The sequence below is a fragment of the Rattus norvegicus genome, chromosome 1 (assembly GCF_021556685.1).
Source record: "Rattus norvegicus strain SHRSP/BbbUtx chromosome 1, alternate assembly SHRSP_T2T, whole genome shotgun sequence".
Lineage (NCBI taxonomy): Eukaryota > Metazoa > Chordata > Mammalia > Rodentia > Muridae > Rattus > Rattus norvegicus.
The window spans coordinates 13,890,339-13,903,697 of NC_141534.1; the positions used below are offsets into that span (position 1 = coordinate 13,890,339).

General features: G+C 44.5%; 1 protein-coding gene across 1 annotated transcript; it reads right to left on the reverse strand.

Moving 5' to 3' along the window:
* Nucleotides 1–256: 256 nt before the first annotated feature.
* Abracl (ABRA C-terminal like) lies at nt 257–10,466 on the reverse strand. The gene is given in 3 exon segments (NM_001099647.1): nt 257–814; nt 6,104–6,170; nt 10,412–10,466. Coding segments are annotated over 2 exon segments (246 nt in total). The 5' UTR covers nt 6,165–6,170; nt 10,412–10,466; the 3' UTR covers nt 257–629.
* Nucleotides 10,467–13,359: the final 2,893 nt, after the last annotated feature.

Genomic DNA, 13,359 nt, shown 5'->3' on the forward strand with positions numbered 1-13,359 from the left:
ATGTGCGAACACAGATGGCCACATACTGTTTCAGTCTAACTGAACGGTGAAAAGATTGACTTCTCGCCTTATCCCCCCAACTCGGGGCTAAGTTTGCATCCATTGCAATAATACGGTCCGTTCTTATTTGTTTAATTTTGTGGGGTTAAGATTTTTTTCTAAATTAAGGTCACTACAGTGACCTAATTTTAGTACAAGAACTCATTTGTTAAGAGGCACATTCATACTTGAATGACAAAACACAGACTTCAGGAAATGCAGTTACATGATTTTTTTTTATTACATAAACATAATATTTTCCACCGCAGTTGGTCTTTAGTTCGCTTCTCACTTTGACGGAGTGTCAAGTGTGGCAGAGACTAAGAATGGTTTAAGAAAACAAAAGCTTTTTCGCACCTCTGAAAACATTTTATTGCCTACGTCTCCCGATTACCTTCTTAAGAAAAAAAAAAATAACAGGTTTTGTTTATTTTTACATTGTAATGTTTTGCTCCAAGGTATAAAAACAGGACTTCTCAACAAGTCCCCTTTTGTTTACAAAGGTCTATAAAAATACATAAGGAACTTCATGTTTGTCCTTTAACTTAATTATTCCAGTTTACCAGATACCCCCAGATCTGCAAACCACATTAATCTTGCAGCAATACAATGTCAACATCATCATGAACACCTTGCAAAAGCAGCTCTCCTGCGTACGTAACAATCTTCCTTCGTTTTGCGGCTTTCAGAGTTCCCACCAACGCTTCAAAGAGATTGGCACATCTGTCGTCTTGGAAGAGGACCCCAAACTTCACACTCAGTTTCCCATCGGCATCTAATTTGAGAGACGCAGGATTAGTAAATGTCTTGCCTCCACGGACGGCAAACTTGGAACACCTTCTGGAAACACCTAGCCAGGGGTAACCAAGATTAGAATTTAACACCGGACCCCTTCCTACCCTGAAGGAGCAAAATAAACATAGTGTGCTTTCTAGACAAAACCTCAAAAGGACAGAAAGCAGCACTGATAAAATGTGAATGTGGTCAGTCATGACGGTATGTGTCTTCTATCCCAGCATTCGAGAGGCAGAAGCAAGCAGATCTCTGTGACATCACATAGAAAATTTTAAGCCACCCAGGGCTACACTGCGAGACCCAGCCTCAAAGTTTAAAAAAACCAAAACACAAAGTAAACATGCTGTACTACTAAGGCTGTAGATAAATTTTTCAACTTTGACTTTCAAAATTGTTAGGTGGGACTGGAGAGATAGCTCAGACGTGAAGAACATTGGCTGTTTTTACAGAGGGCTTGGGGTTCTATTCCTAGCACCTACATGGTAACTTACAGCTATTGGTAACTCCACTTGTAGGAGGTCTGATGGCCTCTCCTGACTTCCACGGGCTGCAGGCATGCATGAGGTGCACAGAGATCTATGCTGGCAAAACACCCATACAATCTTATTTTAAAATAAAAAAATGTTAAAAAACAAAGTCTTTTGAAAAATAGACAAAAATAAATTTATTAGTTGTCAGGTTGATAAAGGCAATAGACAGAACGGAAAGAACATGTTCTGGATGTACTCAAGGTGTCCAGGGTTGCACTGAGGGTCTTTAAATAAGTCAAATTCTTCTATTATGACCACTGAATCTTAGTTCCTGGGGGGATAATCAGAAATTATTTTGGGTGTCAGTTTATTAAAATATGTGTTAAAAAAAATAGGGCAGAGAGAAGCAGCTCTGCTGTTTACCCAAGCGCTGAGGGGTGCACAGAGGTAGGGGTGCGAGGCGCCCTCAGATCAGCCTTCAAGTGCGGACCACCCAGCAAATGAAGGCGAGAGTGAGCGGGATGGGCTTCTCACCAGGATTCAGAGACATCAGTAAAGCCGTTTAAAAGTTCCCTGAATAGTAAACCCCAATGTGTAATACACTTTTCTATTCTTTAGAGGTGCCAAAAGCAGAAATGGGGGTATAATCCCAAAGTTATTCTTCCCTCCCATCCTTCAGTCTGACAAAGGTCCAGGGGCCTGCACCCTCCCTTGTGTCACTGTGATTGTGTCCGTGCATCTCCAGTGACCATGTGTTGCTCAGCGGAAGCCTTTGGTGTTTCTCACCCAGGTAACTTAACCTATTCCCACTACACCTCCAGGATGTCCATCTCGAGGTCTAGCCTCGAGAAGACCCTAAGCACTGAAACAGAATCTCCTTTTTGATTCTATATCTCTGTATTTGAGCCCAAAGCAGGTATTCAAGAGACCTTGCTGGATGAAAAGCTTTAGATCTCCAAGAAATCATATTCTCCATTTCATCTTCACTAGCTGTGTGAAAAATGAGAATTTAAAGATTAAGACTTTAAAAGAAATAGATAAAATTTTCCTTCATCAATTTCCAGCCGGAGCTCGTATATCATAGGCAGATTAGTCCAAATCACTCCAGGCTCAACCTAAATAATTAACAGTAACATGTCAAAAGATGACAGTTCCGTATGATTTCGGTAAGCCATCTTTTGCCAACAATAAAGTCAGGGTGTCCTGGTGAAGCTGTGAATTTTTAAGTATTCCCATGCATATGGATGGTATAATCATCTTGTCTTCTCATTTGTAAAGCTGTTCATTTTGAAGTGGAACTTCAGCTCGCCCCGGGGTAGAGCACAGACACCTTCAAGAAGTGCAAAGGTTGGGGAGGGGAACACCCATGTAGAAGGGGAGGGGGAGGGGTTAGGGGATGTTGGCCTGGAAACCGGGAAAGGGAATAACATTTGAAATGTAAATAAGAAATACTCAATTTAATAAAGAAGAAGAAGAAGAAGAGGAAGAGGAGGAGGAAGAGGAGGAGGAGGAAGAGGAAGAGGAGGAAGAGGAAGAAGAGGAAGAGGAAGAGGAAGAGGAGGAGGGGGGGGGGGGGAGGAGGAGGAGGTGGTGGTGGTGGTGGTGCAAAGGTTAGAAAGGTTAGAATGTTAAAGCCAGCTGAACCAGGCCAATGAACAGCAGGTTGCATGAATAGGAACAGGGTAGGATGATGTCATTATGCAGCAAGTCAGGTCCAGGACAAGGAGAAGCCTATCATTGGATGAGAAGGAAGGGTAGGCGGGGTGGAGGTGGGGTGGGGGAGTCTAGGAAGGAGAGAGGAGGAGGAGGAGGGGCAAGAGAGAATCAAGATGTAAACTAACGCAGGATAATCCAGATCCAGGCGGACTGGGTTGATTCTGTCTTGTCTAGGTGGGCGGTTTAAATCTTTATTAATTGGCAGTGAATTTGTTGTGTGGATGTATTGTGGATTGGGAATTTAACAAGTAAATCTAATTGCTAAATTACAAGTTTCTGGAACTTTGCTTTCCCGGGCTAAAGAGGACAGTGTGTGAAAAAAATAGCTGAGTGGCAGTTGGAGCGTTCGGATCTGGTTCTGTTACCTATGAGGAATGAGAATGTGAAAGGGCCCGAAGAACGTGTGTGTGTGTGTGTGTGTGTGTGCGTGTGTGCGTGCCAGGCGTGGTAACTACCACCTAGGGGACTGCACAGAGAAGGTGGCTTGTGGACTATGTGGTAGAGTAGCAGCTGGAGTGAGAGGATCCGGCTCACAGGAACTAATAGAAAAACAATCCTTTTTAATTTTTACGGCAACAGAACAGTCTATAAATTTTTGGAAATCGGCTCTAAACAATCCAAACAACATAGTAATTCCAGCTGGACTAGGGAGACCCTAGGGATGTAGGAGAGACACAGTAAGGAGTGGTCCTAGTGAAAATGAGACTCCCCAGGCTTGCATCGAGTGGGTGTAATAAAGGGGGGAGAGAAAAGTGCAGTTACAAAGACTTTATGAGACCAGGGACTTAAATGCTAATAAACTACATGCACTTGTGTCTCCTCAGTGTCCTGTGCAAACACCGATTAGTTCCCATTCCAAGTGCACCTTACGTGGTGTCCCTTCCTCAACGAACCTGTCTACACTTTGTTGTCAAGTCCCACTTGACTCAAGGCTTAACCAAATAAGTGAACCCAACTTATCAATAATCTATTATCAATAATAAAGTTATCAGTAATCTATTGAACTGAGTGCCAGCGCCTCACAGTTCAACAAGTCCCCCTCCTCCCCACCAGATAACTGCCTCATCAATTAAGAAATAAGATGCTTCAGGAAAAGGAACGTGCCTGTGTCACTTATACTTATCAAGGGCTTGGCAACATCAGTCAGTGACAAGATGATTAAACTCATGTGGCTGTGACCTCCACAAAACTTCCGTATGGCTCTACCATCACATTTCGGTTATGTTGTCAAAATAAAGTGACAAGAAAAGACTCAAGGAGGAGGAGGCTGGGACTGGCCCAGGGACGGAGCACCTGCCTAGACTGCCAGTTAGCATGGATTCGATCCCAGGACTACCCAAGGGGACAGAAAGAATAATGACACCCAAAGAGACTTGTGTTCTAATTTGTAGTACTTGTGAGGACCTTACCTTACAAGGCAAAGGTGACGTTTCGAATGTGATTAAATAAGGGCTCTAAAATGGGGCATTCTTCTGGATTGTCTGGGTCCAATTCATGGAATCCTAAGAGTTCTTAAGAACGTAAGAGTAAGGCAGAGTAATGCAGTGTGAGCGAACGACTCCCCACATATGCTTTGGAAGACAACGGAGAGCCACAGCCAAGGAATGCAGGCAGCACCAGAATGTAAAGTGAAGTGGAAGCCAGGAGCTATAGTCTCCTCAGAGCCCTCCAGAAAGGACTGAAGCCAACCAGCCGGCCAGCACCCAGATCAGAGCCTGGCAAGACGTCATCAGACGCCTGCACTATAAAAAAAAAAAAAAAAAAAAAAAAGGAAATTCGTCCTAGTATTAAACATCTCGCTTAACCACTGCTACATCTGTGGGAACTGGCTACAGCAAGAGTAGAAAACAGACGCAGGGGTCTGAGGAGACAGCTGACTGGAGAAAGTACAAGTCAGGCAAGTATTGGGGTTTGAATTCAATCAGCAGAACCCAAATTAGAATAGGGGGGGTGCACAGTGAGGAGGGGAGGACAAGAAGATCCTGGGGCTCACTGGCCACTCAGCTTGGTCTCTACATTCGCAAACACAGTCATGCGCATATACACAGGAAAGGAAGAAAACAAATACAAGAGACACTAGGAATAAACAGCTTAATAGAATTTTTAAAGGGTGTCTATTGGGGCTGGGGACTTAGCTCAGTGGTAGAGCGCTTACCTAGGAAGCGCAAGGCCCTGGGTTCGGTCCCCAGCTCCGAAAAAAAGAGCCAAAAAAAAAAAAAAGGGTGTCTATCCTACTATAGTAAAGAAAAAAATTGTAATTTATAAACAAGTCTAAGAAGAATTAAGCCGTAATAGCATAACTTTTTTTTTTTATCATAGTACAGGTCAGGCTGGCCTTCAGCCCACGATCCTCCTGCCTCCGCCTCCCAAGAACTGAGATTACAAGGGCGCTGTGTTTGTTTATAAGATACCCTGAAACATTAGTTTTCATTTACATGATAATTTTTAAAACTCCGAATCCCATTATTCTAGCTGCTGCCGAATATGCCCGCTGTTCTCACATTCATACGCCCTTGCACACCTCAGACACCGACACTTCTCCCTGTAAGTACAACCACCCCAGTACAACTTAGGAGAAAGACACCAACATACCAGCTTGACACACTGCTGTCCTCACAATAGCTGCTTGGACACTAAAGACAAAGACACCAAAAAAAAAGAAAGAAAGAAAGAAAGAAAGGAAGAAAGAAAGAAAGGAAGGAAGGAAGGAAGGGATCTAAGTGGATTTATTTTACTTCTATGTTTAGAATTGTAAACATCTCAAAAAAATTAAGAGAAAATGAAGATAATTGTGATGACTACTCTTGGTTGTCAACTTGACAATATCTAGAATCGACTCTAAATAAAACTTAAGTGGCTAGGTACATGTGATTTTTTTTTCCAACTAAAAAAAAATAAAATAAATTAACAAACCGTTTCAACTCTTCTCTGCCTCAAAAACCTGATACCCCAACAGCCCTATGACTAAGAGCAGTTACCCAGGCTGTGGCAGACTGTGTCCCTGTCCTCAGTCCTACGTGGCCTCTCTGGAATGCTGGCCTTGCGGTACACTCTGAAGAATATTCTGCGTTAAGAATACTTACTTTTGGAACCCAGACGATGAATTTCCTCCACCAGGAGGTTAACCTCATGCTCCACGTTCATTGCTGACTGAAAGAGAAAAGAAGCCTGTATTACAGCCATTTTGTTGCACTCCACTGGGCAGACAGCAACCCGAGGATCCGTTTGCTCATCCAAGCAGCATATGTCACTATTATTGACCATGCCTCTTTTCTATTAGCATCAAGCACAGCGAATGCACTAATGGATCTATCTGTTTTTCCCTCTACTTAAGGAACTTCCCTCTGTGTCGCCCCTTCTGTATACTAGGGAGAAAATGGCCCTTGCCCTCACAGCGGTATTACTCCATGCACAGCTTCTCATAGAACTCCACTGAGCAGCAAAACCGCCAAGGATAGCATGACCCATGCTGGAGACAGAGAAAGGTCTCCAATGAACAGCAGTGTGGCGAGCCCTCCCTTGATGGTAGACCCCTCCTTGGAGATCATGGGGAAGGAAGAAGAAATGGACAAAGGTAAGAGAGCAAATGGAATATTCTGGAGACAGAGGAGAAAGCACAAGGCACAGCTGAGGCAGGCCCTGACCTAGGATAGGAGGTGGAGGTGCCAGGATAAACTATGCTTCCTGCTCTTCCTGAGGTCTAGAGGTGAAACAGACGCATACCAAGGCCACCTGAATACCCTCAGGTCAGCGCACTGACAACTCGCATCTCCCATACAGGAGCATCATGGCCCCCTATGGATTCTGCCCATGAAAACTGACTGCATTGCACAGCTTGAAGTGAGGCCCATTCATGGTCCCATCAAGAAGAGTCCAGAATGAGAACTGAGCCTGCCGGGTCTTGCTGAGTCCTGCTGTGGCTTGCTAAGTCTTCTGTAGGCCAGATTCTGACCTCCATTCCAGTCTCCTCTGCTGTACACTTGAACACTAAGCCGCAGCTCCAGGAGTCTCCACTCATCAAATACAGCTGGCAACACTGTTCTCCGACTTCTTTCTCCTGCTCAACTTATTGCCAATTCCCCCCTTCTACGTCTCATAAATCATCCCCAGCTTGGATGTACCGTCCTACGGAAAGCATTCCCTAACCTGCGGAGAGCCCTCTACTGGTGTTCCCCTAGCATTGGATGCCTGGGTCATTTCATTCTGGTGGACTTCTGGGCTTTCCTCACTACAAGGTAAGTTTCTCTCCACGGGGATCTGACTTCAGAACTCCTTTTTAGCGTGCCTGGCACCAAGAGGAGAGGTTAAACAAATGCTGCTTCATGAACTAACAAGAACTAGCAGCAAGTGGATGGGGGATGGAGCCGGCAGAGACTAGAGTATGTGAGCAACTCAGCCACAGAGGCGTAGATTCAATCTGCTTTCACAGGACAATCTCTGCAGGCTGAATAACGAGCTAAGAGGTGGAGCGCTGGTACTCTCGTCTTTAAGGCGATGACTTAGAAGAACCGACTTCATTCAGATGGATTACTGCTTGTTCCCAGTAACTTCTAGGATGAGTGACATCTACGACTGTATACCACCCGCTTTAATGGTATCGATTGGGACACCAGGTTTTCGATCAGCTAAGAATGAAAAGTGCCACTACCGCCTGCTCTGATTGGCATAAATATTATAATTGAAGGGGCAGACATCGCAGTAAAATGCTAAGTCTTCAATGAAATGCAATTCTAACACTTATTATTAAAAGCTATGCTGTCCAACTATACCGGGGACCTTTGTGCTGGTGAGAGCGTAATTATGTAATTTCAAGGTGCAGTTTTAAAAGTGATACTAAAAAAGCTAAAATATCCCCCAGAGGATATAGAATAATGGTGGGAATACGCCTGTCTGTGTCACTGGTGACTAGCTGCTGTCTTGTGGGGCCAGAACGGTTTTCCAACTCTGGCACCAGCAGAGTTTGTTGGGGTTCAGCACTTCCCTGTCTACTCTAAAGCCATGTATGTGGACAGAGCATGTAGCCCTCAGCTCCAGAAGTGACCCAGAGTCAGCAGCAGGTCAGGTTAAAGGCATCAGGATCCTAATCTGGTCAATTCATGTAATTCTCTTATTTTTAATTTTTTTAAATTTATTTATTTGGGGGTTCGAAACAGTCAAGTTCAGCCTCACGATCTTGCTAGACTACTAGTAACATGTGCATCTACAACCCTGGTGGAAATGGTTACCCTTTGGGAAGGCCCAACTGGGAAACTCAGCGGAAAGAAAAGCTAGGCATAGAAATGACTCAGCCTGTCCCCAACCCTTGAACTTCTTACTTTACGAACGGATGATATTTCCCCTGTTTATAACGTGTAGTGTGTGTGTGAGTTTCTATTACTTACATGCTAAAGGATATTGATCCAAAAAGTTGGCTTAGCAGCCTGTTATTTCAAAGTAAACACACAAAATATAGCTAGCCTCCTGATGATGGATTTATATATCTAGTCTTAGTGTTTGGTATTGTTCTATTGGTTAGGATGAAGATATAACAGAAAAACAGATTGATGGGTCAGGGGAGATGGCGCAGTTGGTAAAACACTTGCTTTACAAGCACGGAGTTTGGGCCCCAGCACCTACATAAAAATGTTAGGTGTGGTAGATCCTATGACTGTAATCCCAGAAATTACACACCAGGTTCCTTAGCTGAGTTAATTCATAATTCTTTTGTAAAAAAAATCCTTTCTTAGATTTATTTATTTGGAATACTCTGGTTTCTCTTCAGATCGTATAAATCTTTCGCCTTTTACATTTATTTATTTGGGGGAGGGTATGAATGTGAAAGTCAAACGCAACTTAGGGGTTTCCCCATGTGGGTCACAGGGATCAAAATCTGGTCATCAGGCTCCCAAGCAAGTGCCTTTACCCACTGGTCCACTTGGCTACCATAATTCATGAAGTTCTAAGAACCCTACAAAGTGTTTCGTTACTCATCTTATTTTATTCCGGACAAAACAAGCTCACACGGGTTAAAGCCACACAAGTCCCGTTCCCATCCTGCCCGTTCTTCCCCTTCTTTCACTGTTTCTGCAAATGAACCTAATGTAACAGTGTATCCTTATGTAATGTATACTGAAAACTTACTAAGGCAGAGAGATTATTTACAAAGCAAGAGAAAGCTCCCTGTCCGGACCCTTATGAATAGGAAACTAATAGGTTTACTACTGCATACACAACTTGGCAGGTTTTAGTCATTTATTATTGGGGGGGGTGGGGGGACAGAGAAGAAAATATGCCCATTATACAATCTTCGGAAGACCCATGGCAGTCTAAAAGCAGGAGAGAAACCTTCGACTGGGAGGAGAGAGCTCAAGAACAATGAGAGGTCATAAAGCTGAGGAAGTCTAAGAAAACGAGCCTGTCTGTGAGAGGCTGGGCCTTAAGAATGGCAGCGGCAGATGTTACCGGGACGTCTGTCACAGACTCTAATTAGGCTGTCTGAGTGGGACTCACAAAGAGAAGGGCTGTGGCTGGCGCACGCTAGAAAGCTTCATCGATACACATTTGGAAAGGTATTGTCAGGAGCCTTCTCTAGCTGTGTTTTAAAACTCTGGAGGCAATGGGCCAAGGAAATAAAGCCTTCTGGAGTCGCCTCCCCAGGAAACGGCAGCCAACTTTACACGCGAGCTGGGCGATCTTCCAGTCTCGCTTCTATCACTAACAGCTGGCCTCGGGTCAAAGGCTCACTTTTCTCCCCATTCGCTGGCTCGAACAGACTCCATATTTGGTCATCCCGCCTACAAGTTTGGGGTCTTGCCAAATATGGATCCCCAAATCCTGGGGCCTGTGTGTACCACTCCCTCACCTCTGAACTGCATAGGGCTGCAGAGCCCGGGACAAGGGCTTCGTCCCGGACGCCTTTGTCTTCGCCACTCACCCTCCCCTCGGTCCCCCACAGCCAGTGCACCCGAAGGCACAGCCCGGAGCGAGTCCCGCGTTCCCTCACTCACCTGCCCTCCGCACTGCAGAGAGCAATGTCACGACCCCACTTCATTCCCCCGGGGGACCCCCTCCAGCCCTTCCCCACCCCGTAACCTCACCCCGCCAGCCCTTTCCCACCCCACCAAGCCGACGCCAAGTGCAAAATCCACACGTTGCACCGCTGCAAACAAGATTGGGGCTGCTCCTTTCCCGGTCCGCCCCCGGCCGGCAAAACGTCACGTGAGCCCAGTGCGGAAGTGTGCCGGCCGAATGGGGTGCCCGCGAGTGGGGTACAGGGGGCGCGTGCCCAAGGCCCCTCCCGCTGCACCTCCGCACCGCAGGGTGCTCGCCCTCCACCCGAGACTCAGCCTCCCCAGACGTCTGGTCCAGCTTCCCCCCCCCCCCCCCCCCGGTGCCTTCCAGGACGAGCTCACCCCTCCGATTGCTTCCTTCTTCACTGAAGAGCTGCTCGCCGCGTGGGTCTGAACCCTGCACTCAGCTTCCGCGCCCTAGGGAGGAACAAGCAGAAGAAGGAAGTGGTTCGGGCTAAGAGAAAGGCTGCAGTGGAGAAGGGAGGGGACGAGGAGAGGCGTGGGGGGCAAGTAAGACTAAGTGCTGTCTGGAAAGGGGCCGCCCATTCTCCCGGGACACGCCTAGGAGGAGGAAACCAGCGCAGACGCCAAAGCTGGAGGCAGGCTTCTAGGAATGCAGACACAAAGTGCCATCACCTCTCTCTGTCCTACTCAGTCAGGGCCCACAGCCTAATGCATCCTGATCTTCTGCCAGAATATCTTATCCAACGAGAGGGAAAACGCCCCCGGCTTGCTAAATACTGAGGTCTCCTAGGAAAACAGACTCACATAGGTTCTGTACGCTAAGAGCAAGAGGCTCAAGACAAAAAAAAAAAACAAAAAACAAAAAACCAACAAACACACACACACACAATAAAAACAAACAAAAAAAAGTTTCTCTATAGTTTCCTACATTTCATTGATAATTCAAATTATTCAAATTCTTTTTATTTCCATCACATGTACTTGCCCTACCCAGAGTTTTCAAAAAGAAAACCCCAATTTTTTTTGTAGGAATTGCAAATGTTACCAGAAGGGAACTTTCTCTCCCCACCCCCAATTAATTAAGAGTGTCCAAGTCATTGGTAACCTTCACTGCAGAGGCAGGAGAATCTCTGTAAACTCCGGGCCAACCTAGTCAACATAGTGACTCCCGCCCTTCCGTCTAAACTGTGCCCTAGTCTCTGTCAACCCTCATCAAACAGAATGGTTAGCATTTACCCCACAACTGGGGTGATGTTGGGCCCTACCTTGGGGTGTTTCCTTTCCCCCTCGCTGAGCCTTTTAGCCTGCTATAGCAAGAAGTTGTTTACACCCTTGGCAGCTGCTCTTAGCCCCTGATTTGGGGTCGGGATTTTCCATGGCACCCTTCCTCCCCACCAAGCCTTCCAGCTTGTTGTTAAAAAGTTGTTTATGCCCCTGATTGGGCCCAGGACTTTTCACCACACAGACTTTTCCTGTTTTCCTGGTTGGGGATTTTCACCTGCCTTGTTGTTTTCCACGGCTTTTGCCTCTGGTATATAAGGAGATCTCAGTAAAGCCTTGGTGGCACTCTCTGAAAACCGGTGACCCGTGTACGTGTTTTCTTTCAATCCCGCAGACCTACGCCCGATATTCACGCACTGGCGGTGCAGGCGAGGTCAGAGTGAAACTGATTATTTGGGCTAATCAAATCTCCTTTGGATATTTAAGGCGGGGCATGTAGAGAATGAGCCATCTGGGTTGAGGCTGGAAGAGTCCAAATGTACTTTCATTAAGCAAAAAAGTTGACATTGTGCAGAACCAGGAGGAAGGGAGGGAGCAGAGGAGAGGAGAGGGGAGGGGAGGGTAAGAGAGGGGAGGGGACATTGGAAAGGTGGGTGGAGACTGACTGTGGAGGCCTTTGGGGAGGACAATCTGTGAGAAGCTAAAAATGTGATAGTAGGAAGGTCACAAAGACCTGCTTTCAGGGAATGTGGGAGTAACCATGTCCCCTAAGCTGTGCTGGGCCCGTGATCTCCCCAAGCTGTCCTCTAGTTGCCCTACAGTGTCAAGGTCTGTCACGTGAATGTGAAGCTGAATGGGTAGTTGTTCTGTAATTTTTGACAAACTTGCAAAATCTGATAAAGGACTGTAAGATCTTTCCAGGCCTGTTTTTGTCCTCGAAGATAGGAGCTGAAAATTATAATTTATGTCTTTTGAAATATACATAATACAAAAACTTAGTGTTTTTTTTTAAAAGCCATACTTATCAATATCCCCAAGCAAGTTCACGCTGTAAGACCACCTACACTGTAGAATCACTTCAGTTATAATGGAGCAATTTCCTCATACTCTGTGAGCAAGGGGAAAAAATAAAATAGATTATTTGAGCTAAGTAAGTAAAAACTGTTACATTGAAACATAGTTTAGTGGAGAATTAGAAGTCCAAGGTCAATCTCAAGAACAAGGCAGGGAAAGGTCAATCTGGCCTATGTGATTCTTTATCTCAGAAAAGTATGTAAATAAATAACAAGTAAATGACTTACTCGTTTAAAAATATGCTATTTGTATATACTGTACAGTGAGTATACAGATGGAATAATAAACTTCATATTAATCTACTGAAAAAGTAGTTCTAATCCAAAAATATTTTGTGTTTTTTGTTTTATTTTAGACACCATCTCACTGTGGAGCCCTGGCTAGTCTGACACTTGCTTTGTAGACCAGCTGGCTTTGAACTTGTAAAGATCCTCCTGCTTCTGCCTCTGATGTGCTAGGACTTCAACCACCATCCCCAGCTCAAAGGAAAAGTTTGATGAAAGAAATCACGAAAAATCATTTTTCACATTCAAACCCTATACTTTCAGTTTTTATCAATCGTTTGCTGTTTCATTAGAAATACTGTCACAACCAATGTGAACAATGTGGGACTTTAACCTGGAAAGACAAGAAATGAAGTTTTAGTAAATAGTTCAGAAGTGTTTATTATCAAGGAGAGCTTGCAACAGTGTATCAATATGGAAAGTTGCAAAGTGACACTTAAAAATAAACTATACAGTAATATTCATAGGAAAATACTAAGACAAGCTTTATTTATTTATTTAATTTATTTAATTTTTTTATTTTATTTATTTAATTATTTAATTGCAGAGTATAGACAAACATTATCCAATAGCATTGTGGTCTATGTATGGAATATTTTTATTATGTATATGTATGTATATTTTCTATAGCCAAATTGAAAAGAAAACATGTAAATTTAACATTAAAAATATGGCTTATTCAACTCAGTTTATCCGAACTACTACCCATTGTCTTTCAACTGATATTTTCATATATTTTTTAGTGTA